Source organism: Denticeps clupeoides, chromosome 10 (assembly GCF_900700375.1).
Source record: "Denticeps clupeoides chromosome 10, fDenClu1.1, whole genome shotgun sequence".
NCBI classification, from domain to species: domain Eukaryota; kingdom Metazoa; phylum Chordata; class Actinopteri; order Clupeiformes; family Denticipitidae; genus Denticeps; species Denticeps clupeoides.
In genome coordinates this window covers 6991926-7013223 of record NC_041716.1, presented here as the reverse complement: position 1 = coordinate 7013223, position 21298 = coordinate 6991926, and the positions used below count along the sequence as shown (strand labels likewise).

At 43.3% G+C, this 21298-nt stretch overlaps 1 protein-coding gene across 2 annotated transcripts; it reads right to left on the bottom strand.

Annotated features, from left to right (window-relative positions):
- Window positions 1-651: 651 nt before the first annotated feature.
- On the bottom strand, window positions 652-18192 carry efhd2 (EF-hand domain family, member D2). Of its 2 annotated transcripts, none has more exons than XM_028994905.1 (4): window positions 17617-18192; window positions 4812-4959; window positions 4412-4546; window positions 652-4153 (listed from the first exon to the last, which is right to left on the bottom strand). In XM_028994905.1, exons 1-4 carry the CDS (start codon window positions 17904-17906, stop codon window positions 4022-4024), a joined length of 705 nt encoding a protein of 234 aa, XP_028850738.1. In that variant the 5' UTR covers window positions 17907-18192; the 3' UTR covers window positions 652-4021. The 2 variants fall into 2 exon arrangements, with proteins under 2 accessions (XP_028850738.1, XP_028850739.1); XM_028994906.1 differs by lacking the exon at window positions 17617-18192 and adding an exon at window positions 8891-9005.
- Between the last annotated feature and the right edge of the window lie 3106 nt (window positions 18193-21298).

Sequence of the window (21298 nt, the reverse complement as noted above, 5' to 3'; positions counted from 1 at the left end):
TTGTTAAAGTTACAGATAAGCCTTTGTTGTGTGTTAGTGATTAGTGTGGTTAGTTGTGGCTTTGTTGTGTATTTGTATTGTCTCTCCTTTCATGGTCTGTTGTCCTCCTGTAAATTGTGTAGTTGTTGTATATAGCACTTTAGGTTTGGTTGGTTGTTCACTACTCACTGTAAATAAAAGCACAATATTTCACTTGGGCCTGATATCTGTGTATTCCCACCACACACATTCCCCTTGTTTGTTGTCATGTTTCCCAACCCCTAGACGGGGACGTGACAATCCTGCATTGCGACAACTGTGCTTAAACAAGTATGTCTGCGCAGCCAGATGAAAACAGATACCTTTTCATATTAATGAAATAACCATACAGTGAGGGGGTAAAATTATAGTGCATTATGGCAAAAATGATTGTACAAATACAATAATTATCATACATCTGGCAACACTGACTGGCACCTTTATAAGGCACGGTTTTCTGATGGTTAGAGGAAGCTATTTTTTATCTTTTATGAAACTAATTTCAAAATAAAATGGTAAGCGAATGAGCGCAATACTGTCCTCTGCTGGTGGAGTTTACTGCCACAGCCTTTAAATACAAGGCCTTGCCTTGTAAAATCATGTGTAGTACAAAAATGAAGCAAAGACAAAATCTCCCAAATTAAATGTATTTATTGCCACAAGAATAATTATACACTTTAGTAAGAAAATCAAAAATAAAATGTTTAAATCTTTTAAGCCTATATGATGACACTGAAATCATCATAACCATAAAACACACAACCAGGAGATGCTGGCTGCCCCATATTTAAACCTGCTGGGTTGCCAGAGCCAAGTGAGGGCAGAACCAAGATTAATGAAAAGAATGAAACAAATGACAATGTTGCCTACAGAAGCCAATAAGCACTGCATCTGCATCATCTAAACATGGACACACTGAGGTTAACAAGACAATGAACACGGCCAACAAATCTCATTTTAAAACATGCCTGACAGAATTCAAGGTCTCATAAAGAGGCACTGTCACATTTGCCATTTCAGGACTGGAGTGGTCACGATTGACACAAGCACTTTGCCATTCGCATGATGGACCAGCTGCAAAGTTGTTTTATGGGGAGGAAAAAGGCATAAAAGTGGCACCCAGTCACATAGCTGAAATAAAGTTTTGGCAGCCGATGGCCGATCAACAAAAATGTAAGTAATTTTGTTAAGACACCTCTACTAAAACAATACACAATATAATATTAAAGTATCCAGATGGTTGGCTCAGTTTTTTGTGTGTGCATATATTAAGCCAAGTGGGGCAATGGGGTATCCGGCTTGGTTGAAACAATTTATTGTCTTGTAACATCATGTAAAAACAAGTGTTGCGGTGATGGTGTTGACAATTAAACATGGTCAAACATTTTACTTTTACTTATAAAAGTAAACTTAAATAGGTTAACCTATGCCTATGGACTATTTTTTAAAGTCTTTGCTAAACAAACTACAGTTATAGTTCAGTTCATTTGAAAAGCAGGACTGGCTTTGGGTATAACATCAGCAGCAATGTTGAGCTGGAACTGGTGATAAAGAAGGCTATTAAATACACTGTGGGGTTAGCAGCAATGCTGAGCATTACAGAGATACATCAGTAATATCCATTTGTGTTTTAGTGCAAGTTCTGGAATTAAGAAAACTCAGCTCTGGTTCTTTTGGTATGCACGTCCATCTGTACATTACAAAAAAGGTGCAGATGAGTGACTTGGGAAACATTAAGCGAGACGACCTTCAAACTACAAGCTTAAATCATCGAGCCGGCGTCAGTACCGAGTCCAACAGACAGGGACGACTTTCACTACTTCCTGCTGGCCCGAAACAGTTAAAGTAAGCACACCCTAAAATGCATTTTGGCACAAAGTCTCCATGGAACAGCGAGGGATACATAGAGAGAAAAAGTATAAAAATGAAGCCTACGCTATAGAAGCAGAGCTGTGATTTTGGCCACTCAGACCAGCAAACATCAGATCCCTGGGGGGGGGTTTAACAGAAAACACTTATAGTCCCACAAAACTGGAAGCAGGGACGGGTGGACTGTAATGCGAAGCCAGTCTAATTTCACATGTAGCCAAATACATGAATTTTTCATCTCATCACTGTTGGCAAAGAAGAGCACACAGTACATAAAAACAAAAAAAAACTGTCAAATCAAAGAAATTAAAGATTACAATATGCACATGAATTCAAAGATTTTTTTTTTTACACCACTAAAAGTCTAGGTTATCTTTATGGTGAAATAAATGACTTTTTTTTTTTTTTTTTGTACATGACTGTTGGTGGACACGAAATTAATGAGAAAAGTCAGTTTATATTTCACAGAGACTCCTCTCCATAAAAAACTAAAAGCATTTCTCATGAAAAAATATTTGACTCTTTATACACAACCTCTCAGTTATCCATGCCTCACGGTGCATCCATTACCCATCGCTTTAAAAAGAAGTGACAAGAAAACAAATCAAAATAAAGTTTATTTAGTATGTACTGTGTTAATTTACAGTACATTTGATAAAATCAGTGTTAAAAGGCCCTCTGTGCCCTGAAGTGAGGATGTACTTTAACCACAAAAGAAAGTCACATTTGGCAAAGGCCATATAAGGGAATAAATCACCATTAAATGAAGAATCAACTGGCCTTCAGTATTGGCATGTCTAGCACCCCACCCCAGGTTTTGGATCATATTAATAGTGCCAGTCATGCACCCAACATTAAATATCACACACAAGAGGCAGAATAACTGAGGTTAAAAAGTCTTGACCCTTTCCAGACCCCACCCTGTACACAGTTACAGTGACAAACGCAAACACTACAGCAACTATTGCGCCTTAATTATGAGGGGAATAAAAGGCAGAAATCAGCAGAGTTTAATATGTAGGGTTCAAACTTAGTGCATCTAGATGATTAAGATCGCCCTGCCGAACTGCTGAAAGAAGAAACCCAAACGAAACACAACCAAACTCTGCACAATCTACAGAAAAAAATGTATTACATTTCAGGGCAATTTTGTATTTAAAAAGGCCCATAAGTTTAGTGACCCATCAAACCCACCAAGTTGTGCTTGCACTTCACCAAAGATGATAAAGGAAGAAAAAAAAAAAAAAAAAAGATATATAATATAAACTGAACAGAGTGTGTGAAATGGGAAAGGATTGTCAGAACCTCACAGTGACCATGCGAAAGACAGACAACCAATCACCATGCATGCAAACATACCCACCCACATACGTTACAAATATTCACCAGATATTTCAGGTACTGAACATTTAGCCAACTATTGTGAAACACAGGGAGCAGTTTTACAATAGCCCAACCTCCACAAATTTACCTACACAAAATAAATGTTAAAAGGAAGTACAATTTGAGAATTAAAAACACTTTCGAGTGTATTTGCTGCAGAATGAGACCAGTGTCACCACAGGGTCCTCCACTTCCTGCCCTTTCAGGAAGTGACATCATGCGCAGTCTAATACGCTGTTTCATGACTGAGCGGTAGTACAGTAGAGTGGAGTAAAGTTGAGCAGATATGGTCATCTGAACCATGTTGGTGCAGCAATTAAAATACAACTGATATTCAAGTCATCATTCTGCACTCGGCTTGGAATATTTGTGCCTGAAACAAAACAGGACAGTTTACACAGAAACGCACCACGTTGTGATGAGGAATGCTTCAACCCAGTCCACTGTACTCTGCATTTATTAAAATAATAAAAAGAATCTACAACAAGGAGCAGCTTTAAAAAAAAAAAAAAATTCCCCACTAGATGCTTTCATTTCAACAAACCAGTCCAAGAAACTGGCTGGTTGGAACAAAAATCCCAGACTCTGGCTCCTGAAATGTCCACCTCTGTCTAGGACACGCAGAAAAGGCCTTGCATAAGATATAGCGTACAGAGTTCACTCTGCAGTGCGAGTGAAGGGAGGGCGGGGGTGGGGGTGGGACTAGACAGACAGATGGACAGGTGGAAAAGCCGCGGGAACCGCTGCTCCGTCACTTGAAGGCGGACTGCAAGTTCTTGAAGGCGGCCTGCCTCTGCTTCTTCTCCTCAGCCAGCTTCTTCTTCTCCTCCTGCTCTTGGCGAATCTCTGCCTCAAAGCGGTTAGACTCATTGATGGCCTGGACCTGAAGATGAAAGGTCAGAGGTCATTATTTGAGCCTAGTCATTTGTGTGACCCTATTAACTGCATTTTGCCTGAAGTTTTGTTGCACATTGCCGGGTAAAATCAGTCAAAGCAAAATCAAGATATTCAATCTCCAGATGGGATCTTACGGTGTGAGAAACGAGGATAAGAACTTCCTAGTTCAGTGTGCAACCTCTAAATATGCAAAATGCAAACAGATACATACTTAAAAAAAGGCCTTTTTGGAAGGAGAATGTACCTTTGCCTCAAAAAAGGACTTGGCCCCTTTCACCCCCTCTGTGGACACGTCAATCTCAGACAGACGAGCCAAAGCATGAAGGCCACTGTCCTCCGCGAGCTCTCCAGCGGCAGCCTTTCTGAAGATGAGGAGGAACTGCAGCACAGAGAGCAGAAACTGAATAAAACATTATATGGCACATCGTTGCTGACCATGGCCACAATTTTTTTTTATTTTAATCAATTTTATAAAAAGCAGACTGAAAAACATACCTATTATTTCAACGTCATCTCTAAATGACCAAAACTCCATACATTTATTGAGCAAAATAATATAGTTACATTGATTTTTGTTATATTTCTGCATTGTATCAGTCATGTTTGATATGTGATGATATAGTATGCGTCCCCTGTGGTTATACCTCTCTGAAGCTCAGCTTGCCATCCAGGTCCTCATCCACCTCCTTGATCATGTTCTTCAGGCCAAGGTGGGTCTGTGGGGCTCCCAGCTTCTCCATCATCAGTTTCAGCTCCATCAGGTCTATAAAGTTGTCTTTTTCTGAGTCATACCTGCAAAAAAAAAATAAAATAAATAAATATATATAGGGTTTTGTCCCCACAGATGTATATTAAATCACGCAGAATTTTATTCAGTCCAGCAAATAGTTTTTTGAACAAAAACAGGACAGAGTTGTTAAACTTTCTAGCTGATTCTAGCTGGCCAACTGACGAGGAACAAACATCAAAGTCAAAATCAAAGTCTACTTTATTGTCATCTCACTATATACAAGTACACAGAGAGACGAGATTGCAAAGCTTTGGAGATTCACACTGTGCAAAAAGACATAGTGCAAACGGAATAACACACAACACAAAATCATGACAAGGTGACCCATAAAATAGTGCAGATCGAGACAAACTAGACAAACCAGGCAGATAAGTAGCAGCAATGAGTGTATGTGGTATATAACATGCTATGACAATAATGGCAGTAGTAGTGATGGAAAATTATACGATGAGCATAACATAGCAGCATAGTGTGAGGTAGGAAGATTAAATATTAAAGTGCAGCGTGTAATACTTCATTTAAAAAGTGCAGAGTGCAGTACTGATGTTCAGCTTGTAATGTGCAGTTTGGGAGGGAGAAAAACATCTGTAGACGGCTTAGGGCTTCAGTGGTTGAGGATGTGGATGATCCTGGGAAATATGGGATAGATTTTACAACAATTCAGTTCATAAACCCTTTTTTGTAAAAAATAAATCACCATCAAATCATTATGTTGTAATTATCAATTTATGGAGGGGAGAATTTAATCAAAATTAAAAAAATGCACTAACAAAGACCAGCAGAGGGCAGTAGAGAAGTATAAACTGATTGGTGGATCATGAACTAAAGCACAGACCTCTTTACTTGATTCATGATACGGTACAACAGAAGTACATCATTTACGTCTGTTCTTTTCGCTAATTCATAAGGGCTGAAAATTTGTGGTGGTGAGTTTAAAGTGCTGCTTGAGGAAGTCTCTGTGGACCTCTGTGGAGGCGCTGACTTCCTCCTCTCTGCTCCCCGCCACAGCTAAACAAGACGGCATCTCAAAACCCAACAAAAAAAGCGCTGAACTCAGCAGTACTGTCTACAGAAATAACTTTTTACTTCGGTTACACACACAAAGTGAGAATCACAAGCTCGAATCAGCATTCCTCCTCCAAATTCCTTCAAGTCACCGCCCATGAACTTCCTGTTATGGGCATATTTACTGTAATCAAAAATAACCCAAAAATTCTGACTGGAGAAAGCCGCGACAGCGACTGAATCTCTAGCACCGAGAGAACGGTGGTAATGTTGCCCCCACGACAGGGACAGGGACAATCAATCTGGCAACATTTAGGCTGGACACAAACACGCAATGAAAAGTCTGCAGTGAGCACCAGCTTCCCGTTCCCTCAGTCATTACTTCTCCAACCACTTCCTCCTCGCACACTCCCTTGTTCCAAGTCACCGTAGCCATAGCAACAGGCAGTTATTGCTTCAGCCGAGTCAGTGTGGGAGACGCCTTGCCTTGTACACTCAATTTTCACATCACAGAAACACAACAATATCACACAAACACAAACAGTAAGGCAGTTAGTGATGGAATCCTCTTCCTGAGGCACATTAACCCACTTCCTCTTGATCACTTCTGCTTTATAAACTGAGCAGGAGTCAGACTGCATTGGAACGAAACAGAACTGTGTGCTTAGAAAGGTGTGGCTGGCCAGATCCAGATCAAACACGCCTGTCTTGTAAAATAAGGCTGTCATCATAATAAGATTCAGCAGACGATCAAAGATCATGCAAATAACTGGGATAAATGACTTTCAAGTTCATATTAAACCTACTCACAGTTTAATAGATCCTACACATACACCTAATGATCCCCTGAAATTAAGAAAAAATTAAATTACTGTGGAAACTGTTCCAGGAGAGGCGGGGTATCTCATCTGGGCTTCTGATGTGCCCCATACAGCTTAAACTCCACTTAAAACTTACTTCCTGTGCAGTCTTGAAATATACTTACATATATAGGAACCCACAAGAATGTCAACAAACAAAAGGCAGAGAAAACAACAGCAGAGAAAACAAAGAACGTCCTGAAACTCTTCCCATGAGAAATTAATCTAGAGTCTGTGGTTCTCCATGGACCATAATATCATTAATATCAAAGTGTTCTAAGTTGCAGGAGTGTTAGAAATCTCTGATGCAGCAATATTTCATGATATTTTATATGGCGATATTGTATCAAAACAAGGACATCAATATTTTTGTATACAAATGAAGTCCATGGGGTGGTGCAAGCGATTTCTTTAGTGCAGTCGGCAAAGATGAGAAACCGCATGCGACTACAGCCTCCACTCCTGTAGATGGCGATGTACAGCTGGGTATTTTGAATTACTGCTTGGCATTTCAGGCAGTGTGAAAACGCAAAACACAACAGACCGATCACAGCACCTTGTATTTCAGCTCTGTTTTTACATTTTCAGTGAACTGTAGATTATCACAATATCATGATATAATCGTATTGTGACCGAGTATCGTGATACGTATTGTATAGAAAGATCTTTGCCAATACACACCCCTAACAGGTTCGTTAGAGGATACTTGAGTGGTTCAACCAACTAAGAATTTCCAGGTGGTTCTTTCTACTCACATAAAAAAGTGTGTGTGTATATTTCACTCTGTAGAAGGTAGGTGTCATATGTCCAGCTGTCCACCCCCACCACCCACTCACAGAAGGAGATTTCTATTACGTTCTACTCCTAGAGCCATTGTATTCTCATCATACATCTAACCATTGACATGCATGAACTGAGAAACTGGGATAAAGACCCAAACATAACCCAAAAATACTTGAAAAATTTAGGTTACAATCCAATCCAATAATCTAAGTTAAGACCATTTATTTTTAGAGACTGTGACCTGAAACTTGAAAATTAGAGGAATATGAACTGTAATGGTTGGGTGACATCATTTTGTACAGTTAAAAAGCCGTAATACTGTTTAATGAAGCAGACAGTGCAAACACACTGAAGTCACCATGTCATTTTCAGTTCATATTTAATGCACATACAGGCTTTGGAACACAACAATGGTGTGTATTTTGCTAATAAAATATTAAAATCTCTTTAAAAAAAAAAAAAAAAAAAAGTTCTCGCTCACTCAAGCTCTCCTCCATTTCCTTAATTTCCCCCCCCCCCGTTCTCCTTTTTTCTCCGCAATCAGCTGCATCTTGGTGGGGAGGACTCATTCCGCACATATCCTTCCTCCCCCCGAGGGGTGGTCAGCGGCAGATATAAACACTCGTTTCGCCCGTCCACTCACTCTCCCGGCCGCCTCTGCACCGCAGCAGCCGAGTCGGGAGAGGAGAGATGGCTGCGCGGCACGCCGAGGATCTAAATTCCCCAGCTTCCAGCCACGTCCAGTCATGTTGGAACCTCAGTTTGTGTGTGAGTGTGTGTGTGTGTGTGTGTGTTGCATAACCATGGTCATAGCAACTCCATCGAGGGGATACACCAGCTGCAAAATATGCAGGCCACAAGCTCAGGCATGTTCAATTAAGCCGTTCAAGTGAAGGAATATAATACCGGAATAGGAATATAATAACACAAGGTGTGCAGCGGGACTAAAACACAAAATTGACCATGTTTTCATGTCAATTTCGAAAAACCTATTTTTTTTGTGCAGTAGAAAGAATTCTCGAACTTATTTACATCAATTTCAGTCCTCAGATATCCATCAGGTCAACTTTACCAGAACGAGACTTGAATTTCCAAACACTCAAGTATGTACACTTTAACGCAGAAATATGGATAATATTCCATATGTGGTTGTGGTGGAAAAATTACCCATTTATTCAATCATTCCCTTTTTAATAGGGTGGAGTGGTAGAGAGGAATACAGGAGGCGAGCAGGATCAGTAAAAACAAGCACAAGGTAGACATGCAGTAACACGCATCCGCTTACTGTATCTCAGCTATTACAGTCAGAAAATGCTGCCGTTTATCCATTTCTCTCATTACGGGATGGGGAACTACAGGTTGCTTGATCGTCCTCCCCCCACTGCGGCTTTTGCACAACACTGGAGAAAACGTCGGCAATTTCCTGTTGCGCGTCGACAGAAAAACTTGACGTCCCACCTCTGAAATCATGACTCAACTTCAAAACTCCGACTGGAGACTGAAGGCCGGAGTCACGTTCTGAGCGGCTTCTGCTAAAAGGTTCGAAAGTTGTTGTTGTTTTTTTTTGGCAGTCTATAGGATTGAAATCAGGTCTTCTATTTTTAACGTTTACAGTGACGTAGTCAATAGTTCGGAGACATGCTGGCACAAGGGTGAGGAGGTAATAAATGTGCAAGTGCATGTGCAAAATGCTGCAGAATCTAATGATGGTACTAAGTATGATAGTACTGCAGTATCTAACTGATGGTACCATGGTAACTAAGTTCCTTATTTTCAGTCCACTTCCTGAATTTTTTTAGATGATCAAATAAGCCTCTCTCTCTCTCTCTCTCTCTCTCTCTCTCTCTGAGAAGCTAGTCATTTTTATCCATAATTACTCTACATGTATGTGGTCATTGGGTCATCATTGGTTTATATTTAATTTGTTGAATAAAGAGATGAACGCAGTTGTTGGAGGAAGTGGAGGTGGTGTGAGGGGCTTTGGTACCACCCTTCAGAAAGAAAGAAAGAAAAAACCAAAAAAAAGGACTGAATGTGTGTGTTGCCCCCCAACTGTGCTCCAATGTGATTAATTCTTTCCATCCAAATCATCTGTCACCAATCCAACCCACCAACTCTCCTGAGAGACCCTTCAAACAGCCGTGTGTGTCAGTGCAACATCTGAATATTTATGTGATGTACAGAGAACAAAAAAAGAATCTGACAAATTTGTGTGTGCGCGGGGGGGGTGTTTAGTTAATGAGCTGGTTAATCCTTGGTTCACTGCTGTCTGGAGTCCAGAGCTGTGACAGTCGATACCAAATGAGTGTGCAGATGGACAAAAGGGCTCAGTGGTGACATGACACAGCAGAGCAGCGATGACAACTGTCCAGGGCATCCCCACAGTGCGCGCGCACGCACACACACACACACACACACACACACACAGGTAAGTTGGGGTCAGGGTTATAGAGTAATCAAGCATTTGTATTAAATTAATCCAACTAGTCACTTAAAACCAGAAAAGGTAGAGTTATTGTGACAATTAATGTCTCAAACACAAACACACGTGATTCATTTTGGCAGCAGTAAGATGTTGGCCCCAATGTCACAGACTACAGTCAGAGCAACGGGACAAAGATTTTAATGACCGGCCCTATTGATTAAAGTGGTTCAGATTTGATCCTGTAACTGATGTCAGAGTCTCCGCCCCTGTGGCCAGACATTACTGCAGCCTTCCCTAGGCTGTGGCGTTTCCTCCACCAACATCACTCATGCCTAATCCGCACCAAACCCTGCCAAACGGTTGCTAGGTAACCTGTAATAGAAGAGAGAAGGGGGAACCCCTCACGCCCCTCTCCTTTTGTCTCGTCTCCTGCCAGCTGAGTTACAATAACTGGCGGCGTGAATGACTTACTACAAGCAGAACGGGCTGGAGTAGATTTACTCTGGAATTATAAACACTGGCACGGCTCGCCCGGACTCACTCCAGCGCGTCATTTATCTCACGCTCACACAGGACCACGATTAACCTGTCGTGGCGGATAAACACATCTGCACAATATTTTGTCCCAAGCACGCCTTTGTGCACTTATTAATAACTGGAAGGTTAAAGGTCAATAAATGGGTGATTACTCCGGCCACCTCAGTGAGGTTTTTGCAGACATGGTTCAACATCTGATAAGCACTGTAATAGCTGCAAAGGACAATGCAGTTTGTACCGGTCTACTGTGATGTTACATTAAATTAAATGATTCACAGCTCTCATTTACATTACGGCATTTATCCAAAGCAACTATTTACAGGGACAGCCCCCGCCCCGAGACACTCAGGGTTAAGAGTCTTGCTCAGGAACTTGGGTCTTCTGGTCTGTAGGTGAGTGTTTTACCCACTAAGCTACTACCACTGTCTCTCTTGAACTTCACACGACCAGTGTCGCCCCCATGCCTTGGCAGACTGAACTGCAAAGCAAATGCCAAACTACAAGTCAACCATCAACTGGAACTTTTTCACCCTGTTTAGTAAACATACACATTTCTCCAAGATTAAAAATACAGACATCTTGTAAGCATGTGGGTTTTTCAGATTTCTAAGCACCCAGATATAAGCGTTGCAGGACGCAACCTGGACACAGGACGCCACCAGACTCCCCCCCACCATATGATACATGATGAAACATTCCTTTCACCGAATGGTCGCCAGTCCTGCCAGATGTGAGACCATCCTCCCTACAGCAGAGGCAGCGAGTCTCCCGTAAAAGAACCAGTGGCTTCTGTTCCCCCCCCTCAAACTTGTCTACTTGTCAGGCGACATACAAAAATATACATAGCGTTTCTCTGTGATGGCTGAAGTCTGTGTCAGGCATGAAGTAACTCCTCATTACGGACTCAAACGTGCCCATTTCTGCGCGATTATATACGGCTTGGTGAACATTCCACAGGAACGCTCGTCTCGCAATAAAAAGCCCCGAGGGTGAATGAAGGAGGGACAAGTGAACATGGAGAGGTAGAACACATGGGCGGAAGGCGTAGAGCACAGCTGTAGGAATACGTTGTCCCTTCCAAAGCTGCCGACTGTGTATGTGCATGAAGGACTGCCGGGGGTACTCCAGGCCTTCAGACCACATGACCAGTCTCCAATGCTTCAAAGTCCTCTCTTGTTATCAAACTGAACTGAGATGATGATTCTCCATCATCCATCCAGTTTTAGTGACATTTTTCAGTTCAAATTAAATAACATGTTGCCACCAGAAACATTAAAATCACAGCAGAAATAGAGAGCTTGCGTGAAAGTGTGACAGTTCAGTGATGTACAGCCCTGCCCTGGTTTAAGTAATGACGGAGGAGCTGAACCCTACGTGTGTGGCGGCCAATCAGGCAAGTGCAGCAGCCGTTCATTCATTCATACCCTGCACTGTACAGGGTGGTATTGTCCTCCTTTCCACCAAAACAATGTCCCTCTTTCTGGCCTGATTGCTCTGCATGTCCCCCCCGTCACCAGCGCTTATTCACAGATTCTCTAGATTCCAAGGCTTCTCTGGAATTAAAAGTGCATTACTGAAATATCACAGGGAAGCAGAAGATACGCCATGAACTAAAATTTTTAGACTAATGTTTACATGAGAGACACGCTTTAAACATGGCAGTGGGTGAAAGCAGCTCCAGAGTTAATTCTGCAGCAGCAGCACTAGAAAATGTAAATAAAAAAAATAAAAAAATTATATATTGTTAGCCTCAAAAATATATTTAAATATTTTTTTCATTTAATCATTTACTTTCATTTATTTATTTATTTATTACGACCAAATTCAGAGCATTCCAGACAACATGGGGGGGTGCTGAAGGACAAACGCAACCCAGCCTCCTCCGGCCAGATGGGCTCCCCATCAGGTCGTGGTGCATCACTCAGGGGTCGTGAGAACTGGTGCAGCACAGCCACACACAGACAGTGAGAGACAGTCCAAGAGCTTCACGCGAGCATGTAACTTTCTTTAGTTTCACTGTGTACTGTCTAACATGTACGTATGTAGCAAAAATGACAAAGCTCCCCTTGAACTTGAATAAAAGCAGGAGAAAGAGGAGGTGGCAGAAATGAACTAAAGGAAAAAATAAAGTAACTGTAACTGTAACTTGTAACTTCACAGCACAGATAAGGGACTGAAGTGTGTGGTCTGAGATGGTCGTGAAATAAGGGTGTCAGATAATTCATGTGCATGAAAAACTAGGTCCAAATGTGTGTAAACCAAGCGCTGACTTGCAAGAAAATCAGACAATAAAATATCATAATGAAACGAGGCTGTGACAATTATAAAAAAACAATAGTTAAGCATCAATACACTTCAATGGTTCGTTCAGGCTGCAGTTGGGTCACATGACACTGCTCTCTTTGAGCTCTCTCTTAATGTTCAATCACAGTGACATTATCATGAAGATTCTTCTCAGCCAGAAGGGACACCTGGTCAGAGCAAACTAAAATGAAAATGCACCTTCATTACATGAAGGCCTATGGATCAATGTACTGTATGTAAAAAAAATTGCTTATTCATAATGCAACAAACAAGAAGTCCCTCTATAAAAATCTCGTCATAATGTCTTTTTAAAAAAAAAATTTTTGTTTGCCTCTCATCACATTTAAATTTCTGATCTGAATATGTGAGTGGGCACCAGTATTCAGAATACTATGATAATGTTTCTTGCTAAAAGGATCTTATGCGAGTTAGAAAGCATAATATGGAGCCAGTCCTGCCACAACGGCATCAGACGCCGTGCAGCGAACGTGCAGCGAACGTGCAGCGAACGTGCAGCGAACGTGCAGCGAACGTGCAGAAGGTTCAGCCAGGCAGGTTGACCCGCGTTGCTGCCGACTTGCAGGCCGGGAGGACGGGATTAGCGTCCAGGTGACTAATCGTTCGCGCTTAAACCCAATCCTCGCTGGATCAGCCAACGCAGTGTGGATATTTATAGCCGCGGTGTGATGCACTGGATTCTCCTGTGGCATCAACGAGAGCAATGCATTGTGGGATGGCCAGAGTGGGACAAAGCGTAAAAGGACGCTGCTCTGAGCAGATTGGGAGCCTAGAGAGTAAAAAGCAAATGGGGTAAACTAATGCATGAAGCCATGATAACATTAGTGATTGTCACATGTGACACCCCACAGCACATGTGGCCTCTGCATTTAACACTTCACCCCTGGTGAGCAGTGGGCAGCCACGAAAGGTGCCTGGGGAGCAGCGTGTGTGGACGGTACCTTGCTCAGTGGCACCTTGGCGGTTTGGGATTTGAAACCTTCCGATTACAGGTCTGTTCCCTTACCCGCTAGGCCGCCACTGCCCCAACCACCATTAGCAAATAGACTAATATATTAATTGCTAATGTAATGTAAAGTCTTACTTAGCCCGTTCTTAACAGAAACAAATGACAGTATGTGGTTTGTCTGCGGCTCAGTGAAACACTAGTGTGGTCAACGATATCCTGATCCGGCAGATATGGTTCCTGGGGTGGGTGAAGCACTTTAAGCAATAATCCCATCATTCCACTCCCCGAGGAGAGAGAGGGGGGTGGGGCGGAATAGAAAGCACCTCGAGTACAGGATTAAAACAGCGGCTCTCAGAGCAGAATCCTGACCATTCGTACGCTTTCATTCAGCTCGTCGTAACCGAGCCACAGCATGAGGACCAATCACACGTTGCCTGGACGATCAGATGCAGATAAGCCCATTACTCCTGACAGTAATGTTCATCCATCTGACCACCACGCTAAATCAGGGGTAACTCGGCAGGGGCTCGCTGTACAAGGGTGCACAGTCTGTGGTATCATATGTGAGCCCAGCATGGTGCTGAGAGTCAGAATTCAGGCAATTAAGCAATCTGGAGAAATGCAGCGTGAAGAGATTACTGACATTTAAAAATACTCATTTTGCTGTTGCAATATACTCCATAGTTAATACTCTATAGTTTTATTACATTAAAATAGCAAAGATTAGAATTTTATCAAACACACGGGGAAATGTATTTCACAAGCTTGTCGATGAAACCCATGACCTTGGAGAGACACACACACACACACGGCCATGCCACCATGAGGCCAGAGAATTTGTAATGAGGAATCTGTATGTGTGCATTTTTTTTAAGTGCTCATTGTTGGCTTAAACAGTTACACACCTGGCAACACTTCTAATGCTACTTTGTGCATGTGGCATATTGGATGTTTAAATAGTCCAGAATGAGGTAGCATTGAAAGAACTACCAAAAGTCAACTTCTCACATTTTTCATTTATTATTATATAGCTTATAAAAACATCTATATATTTGGGTGTCAAAAAAAAAGGTGTGGGTGGATGGTTACAGATAACAAGCAGTCACTTTAATTTTCTGTAAGTCCTGAAGACACACTTGATGTGACATTTTCCAATCTTGACACACCATCAGGGGCAGTGGTTGGCCTAGCGTTAAGGAAACGGACCCGAGACGCCAACGTGCCACTGAGCAAGGCACCGTACCCACATTCTGCTCCTCGGGCGCCTGCCATGGCTGCCCACTGCTCATTAAGGGTGAAGGATTAAAAGCAGAGGACATTTTGTTGTGTCACTGTGTGCTGTGCTGTTTCCCACTGACAATCACTACACTCCACCCCCACACTCACTCATATACAGAAGAATCAATCCTCATAGTATAACAATAATCCTATTTTACGTAACACAAGTACCTGACATCCAGCCTGGCCATCCTACAAACCTCAGACAGGCCCCACAATGCCTTTCTGCCAGCTGTACAGGGGCCCGGCCTCTATATGGGCACCTTGGAGAAGAAGGCTGTTTACCCTGCCGGCCTGAGATAAAGTGGCCACTTCACAATGAACCATTGAGAGACTAAAAGAGCCTGGCGTGCTACCTGGCCATGGCCATGGCGAGGCCCCGCCCACTTCCTGACCCGAGGGGCCAGACCGCTTCCTCTTATCGCCATGCAGATAATGTACACTGGGTAAAAACAGGACTCGCATTGTTTTACTTTTTCTATTAAAAATGTAAGCGTGTGGGCCAACAAAAACCCGGCAAGTATAAAAGAAGACCTTGTCTACATCTTAAAGAACGAAGTAAAAAGAAAATAATGCAGATGCATGTGTGGCCAAGTTGGAAAACCAAAACGTTCACTGTGAAGAACAAAGCAAAAAATCACCAGTGGACTCCTCAAAAGCAACTGCGGTCCGGCAACTTCTACAAGAAAAGGAGCTGAACTCAGCTCCACAGGACAGGGGCAACGTTTTTAACCTCCGGACCAAATAAAGATTCAGGCTACATCAGGGCCAGTCACTGACTTCTCATTTGAGTTCACCATTCCAAGCCACTGGGTGTGGAAACCATCTGAACTTTGAGACGGGTGACTGGAGTTCCGGCTGCAGACGCGGAAGAAGCCGTCCTGACGAAAGGAGAGACATGTTGAGACCTGGGAGGAGGATCGTTACCAGGAAAAGATAAAAAAAAAAAAAAAAAAAATCTCCCTTTGGGGGAGATTTTTAAGATGATAGAAGCTGTGCCAGTCGTTCAGCTTCAGTGTCTTCAGGCTGAATATCAGAACAATAGAACAGTTGTGCAAAAAATGACATGCCTGAGCAACTGGACTAGAATATGGCAAATAATGGTTCAATTAAGGACGGGATAACATTCCAAATAGTCAAAATGACAGAAGATTAATATTGCCTGAGAAAAGTCAGCCAAATGCTCTGAATTAAAGTACTCAGTTCTCATAATTACTTTTAAGTGCATGTTTATGGAAGACGAACCACTGTGGACCAGGGAAACACGGTCAGGTGACCAAGAAGGGCAGGAACTAACCCTAACCCAATAGATGATAATAGCAACAACTGGATGTGTCAAATTCATGGGTCCTTCAGAAAAAAAAATAGGAAAAACTGATCATCACAACATATTTTGCCAAACACACACAAACAGAAATTCTTTGGAAGCCAGTGGGCACGTTATCCCAGAACAAAGCTCTTTAAACTGTCGATTGCTGTGGCAGTCCGTCATCCTCCCCGTTACAATGGACGCCCTGTTCCGGCGCAGAAAAGCCGGCCCTCCTCCTGCCCGCCGCACCGCGGCCCTGCTCCCACGCTGCCGGGCCTTTGTGAGGCCAAAGCTGGCACAGACAGGGCCGTGCCAATTTGGGACAAGGCCTCGGGAACGGCCCGGGACAAAAAAAAAGAAGCCGGTCACCCCTCTGTCTGCACCACCGGATACCAGGCCGGACCCGGGAGGGGTGTTTGTAGCTGAAATTAGTATTACATAATGAGGGCTGCCTTGGCACTGGCCGGGGTTCCAGTTCACACAAGAAGGGCCCCCGAGAAAAACTAAAAGAAACTACAAAGGAGACTGACCTAAAGGGATGGATGGATAAATAAATAAATAAATAAATAAATAAATAAGATCTGGTGGTTACTTCAAAACACTATTCATAATATCATGGAATTATTTCTATTAAAAGCAACAAATGCGACTTCACGGCAACAAACCAAAATTGATCCATGTGACTGCAAAGTGAGAGGTTTGAACCCCAATTACTACCACTGAGTCGCCCCCAAAAATTCAATATGTGCTTACTTTGTGAAGTTGCGTGCATGATAATAAACAGGTATTAGCAGGACACACAGATGCTCATAATGACACACACACACATACACACACACACACACTTTACTGAGAAAAGATGATAGTTATCTGATGTTCGATACACATCATGCCCCAAAAGACCGAGAAATCCCAGACAACAGAACTTATCGCGCTGCACCGTGCTGTCTGAGCAAAAAAAAAAAAAAAAAAAAAAGTTAAACGCGCTTCGACCAGCCCGGAGCCACGATCCCACGAACATAACATCCCACCTGCGCGCTTGTCCAGAGTCCATCTGGTTAAACTAATTTGCTGTAAAATACATGTAATACCCGCGCATGCCTCTCTGCACGGCGGACTGCGAGGAAGCGTCACGCCGCGATGACAGCTGCTGACCCCGCGCGTCCACGCACGCCCCGGCGCCCCACTCACTGTTTGAACATCTTCTCCATGTCTTTGATCTGCTTCCGCGAGAACTCCTTGAACTCGGTGTACGGGTTGAACACCTTCATGCTGGGCTGGTGGTGCTCGCCGACGCCGTCGTTCAGCTCGCCGCGCCGCATCAGCTTGGCGCCCAGCTCCGTGTCCGCGTTCGCCGTGGCCGACTTCTCGTGCTCGTCGTCGGCGCCGTTGGCGTGGCCGGCGCCGACCGCCGCCTCCGGCCCGCCCTCCTCGATCTTCAGGCGTCGGTTGAGCTTGGATGACAGCTCGTCAGAGGCCATTTTCGCGTCTCTTCTCTGTTACGTCGCTAACTATTCACCAGGCGCGCGTGACGGCATAAACACGCGAAACGACGCAGCGCCCGCGGTCCATACGCGGCCCGAGAGCCGCAGAAGGAGGTGGGGGGGGGTTCGGCAGAGCAGCAAAAAACGCCCACAAACAAGACGAGCTCGTCGTCGCTTCCAAACCGCGGATAATCCCGCCGGACGCGCGCGACCTCGCGCACCCTGCGCTCGCGGATTCAAAGTCGTGAGCGCGCACTGCCGCGCGCCGCAGTCAGGTCCTCACGCGCGCGGCCGCCACGCCTTTTAAAGGGACAGCGCACGTCGCCCGGTACATATACAGTGCAGGCCAAAAGTTTGGACACGCCTACTCATTCCATGTGTTTTCTTTATTTTCATGACCATTTACGTTGGTAGATTCTCACTGAAGGCATCAAAACTACGAATGGACACATCTGGAGTTATGTACTTAACAAAAAAAGGTGAAATTAATGTATTCTGGTTTCTTCAAACTAGCCGCCCTTTGCTCTGATTACTGCTTTGTACACTCTTGGCATTCTCTCGATGAGAGACCTTGCAGAGGTCGTCACCTGAAATGGTTCTCCAACAGTCTTGAAGGAGTTCCCAGAGGTGTTTAGCACTTGTTGGCCCCTTTGCCTTCACTCTGCGGTCCAGCTCACCCCAAACCATCTCGACTGGGTTCAGGTCCGGTGACTGTGGAGACCAGGTCTCCAATTTTTGTTAAGTTTGTTAACTCCACATGTGTTCATTCAGTTTCGATGCCTTCAGTGAGCATCTACCATGTAAATGGTCATGAAAACAAAGAAAACGCATTGAATGAAGATGTGTCCAAACTTTTGGCCTGTATTGTGTATTCTCCATTTTACCGCTGACTAGAACTATTTTATCTCTGCATTTCTGCAGATAATTCAATTTGTTTGTGAACTAGCATCAATCATGGATGCCATCCTTTAACAATTTGCACAAGGAATAAAAATGCCTAGCTACATCAGACATATTGTTTTGATTATTTTTTTATTATTCAGGTTGATGGTACAATCAATGTACACACAGATCATATTTTTATTTTAAAGTCTATGAAGGGGGCACAAGTTAAATGCAGCTCCAGACCAATTGTTCTATGCCTGCATTTACATTTTACATTTAGAACATTTATCAGACAATCTTATCCAGAGCGACTTCCAATCAGTATTTACAGGGACAGTCCCCCCCTGGAGCATCTTAGGGTTAAGTGTCTAGCTCAGGGACACAATGGTAGTAAGTGGGAATTGAACCTGGGTCTTTTGGTTCATAGGCGAGTGTGTTACCCACTAGGCTACTACCACCCTGCAGTTTTAGGACAATACAATATATGGTGAGAGATTGGGTTAGGAGTCAAGCGTATAAGCATCTTGTCAAGGCCCAATAATAAACAAAGATTTTCCTGAAACTGCAGCTATGAAACTTTGGCTTAAAATCGTGGTTACACATGGCGCTGTGGCTCTGCAAATATATGTAGCTCAAGTTCTCTTGTGCTTTGACTGGCCTGAAAGGCACATCTGTCTATTTCACATTAATGTAGGTGACAGACGCATGATGATGACAGCACACAAGATCATCAGCATAAAACTCATGCATTGGTGACATTCAGACTGTTTAGATTAATAGGCCTGTCCTAGCCAATAATATTGTTTCTTTTCATAAATTGTTTTTTTGCGGGAATGATGTTGACAGGCTAAATTCCAGATCCATAAATCTGAGCTGTCACTCTCTGAATGGCGAAGCAGAATCACCAAAGCACTCTTTATTTCGAGGACCATAGGACTGATGCTCAGTCCAGGCTCTCATGCTTATGGTCCACATGCAAAGTACCTTAACATGCTTTGTATATGGACATTCTCACTTCATTTCTGCATCTCCCCACCCTCCCTCCTCTTCTCACTCTCTTTGGCATGCCATATGAATCCACCCAGAGATTCGCTAAAGTGCACCAGGGAGCGTCTGAGGAATTAGTTTGCAGGATGTACGGCAGATAAAGCACCAAAGGCCTGTGCAAACAGACCCTCAGCTGTTTCATCTCTGACATGCCACAACCTGTACTGAGGCACACTGACAACTGGACAGCACCATTGCTCTGTGCTGCCAGATCTTGTGAAAGAAACAGAAAAACAGCTGGTGACGAGGCTCTCGAAATTAACATCACAGAACAGTTTTCTTGGTTTTGGGTCAATTAGACAGCAGAATTTATTCTGCAGAAATTTAACAGAGATTTAACACATTTAACAGAGTGCTCTCAAGCACACTTAAGCACTAAACACAGTCAGCAGTTGTCAACGTTGTAAGTTGTATTACGGAGATCAAACTACGACGACGACAGAATACGCTTAAAAAAAAGCAGACCTGGCAACACATTTTTTGTCATGTTTGATGCACAAGCGAGAACTTGTCACTTCAGACTGAGCAGAGCTCTGGCAATAAAATCACATGAAAGGTCAAATCTGCAATAAAAAGATAAAATCTGTATTTACTGCCCACTGGTGTGTTCGGAGATGCATGAATGAAGCACGGTTTATGATTAAACAAGCTGCCGTATCCTCGTGCAACATATTTCCATTCATCAATTTTACATTCAAATAAGCTTGACACCATAGAATGTAACGGTAACTCTTTGTGGTGACAGTAAGAGAGAGAGAGAGAGAGAGAGAGAGAGAGCGAGAGAGAGAATATCAGCAGTATGAGTCAGTAAAATCTGATTCGTGACTCAAAGGAAGCTCTGACCCCCCCTTCCACCACCCTGAAAGGAGGGGCTACGCACACATTCACTCTCCGCCCAGCCTACCTGGGTTTTCACCATATATGGAAAGAGACAGAGAGAACAGAGGATTCCTCTACAGAAGAGAGGAAGGACCTTCACTCCTATATGTACACACACAAGCATACACAGCTGTTATGAGTGGGCTGGGCGGTTTATGAACGGCTGTTTGAATCACCATTTGTTCCACCACATGCCTGTCACTTGCACTTTTGTTTAGGTCAGTAATACGAAACATTTAAACCCCTTAATCCAAAATGAATAGTCTGAAGGAAATAATACATATTGATGTAAGTAGTGAACAACCATGTGGCTGTGTCAGCCTGCCATGTTAAATACATTCTGTGTGTGCGTGAGAGAGATAGAGGAAGGCTGCAATGGCCTGGAGAAGAACAGAAAAAATGCTGGGAAACAATCACCGTCTGCCCGAGTGGACAGATCTGGGTCAGGGCAACGAGTGCAGGCCTGATTTTTTTGTGCCGGAAAACGAGATAGTGAGGCGCTGCTCCCTGGCTTCAGTCTCGCTTAGGGCTGTCAGCATGAGATAAAAACACCACACGACGAATCTCCATGAAATGCT

Bases quoted from the DNA above. Each gene is read 5' to 3' on its own strand.
- efhd2 (XM_028994905.1), bottom strand. From the start codon at position 17,906: ATGGCCTCTGACGAGCTGTCATCCAAGCTCAACCGACGCCTGAAGATC. The intron at 4,547-4,811 runs GTATAACCACAG...TCTGTGCTGCAG, and splicing joins GCAAGCTGAGCTTCAGAGAG to TTCCTCCTCATCTTCAGAAA. The intron at 4,154-4,411 runs GTACATTCTCCT...TTTCATCTTCAG, and splicing joins AGTCCTTTTTTGAGGCAAAG to GTCCAGGCCATCAATGAGTC.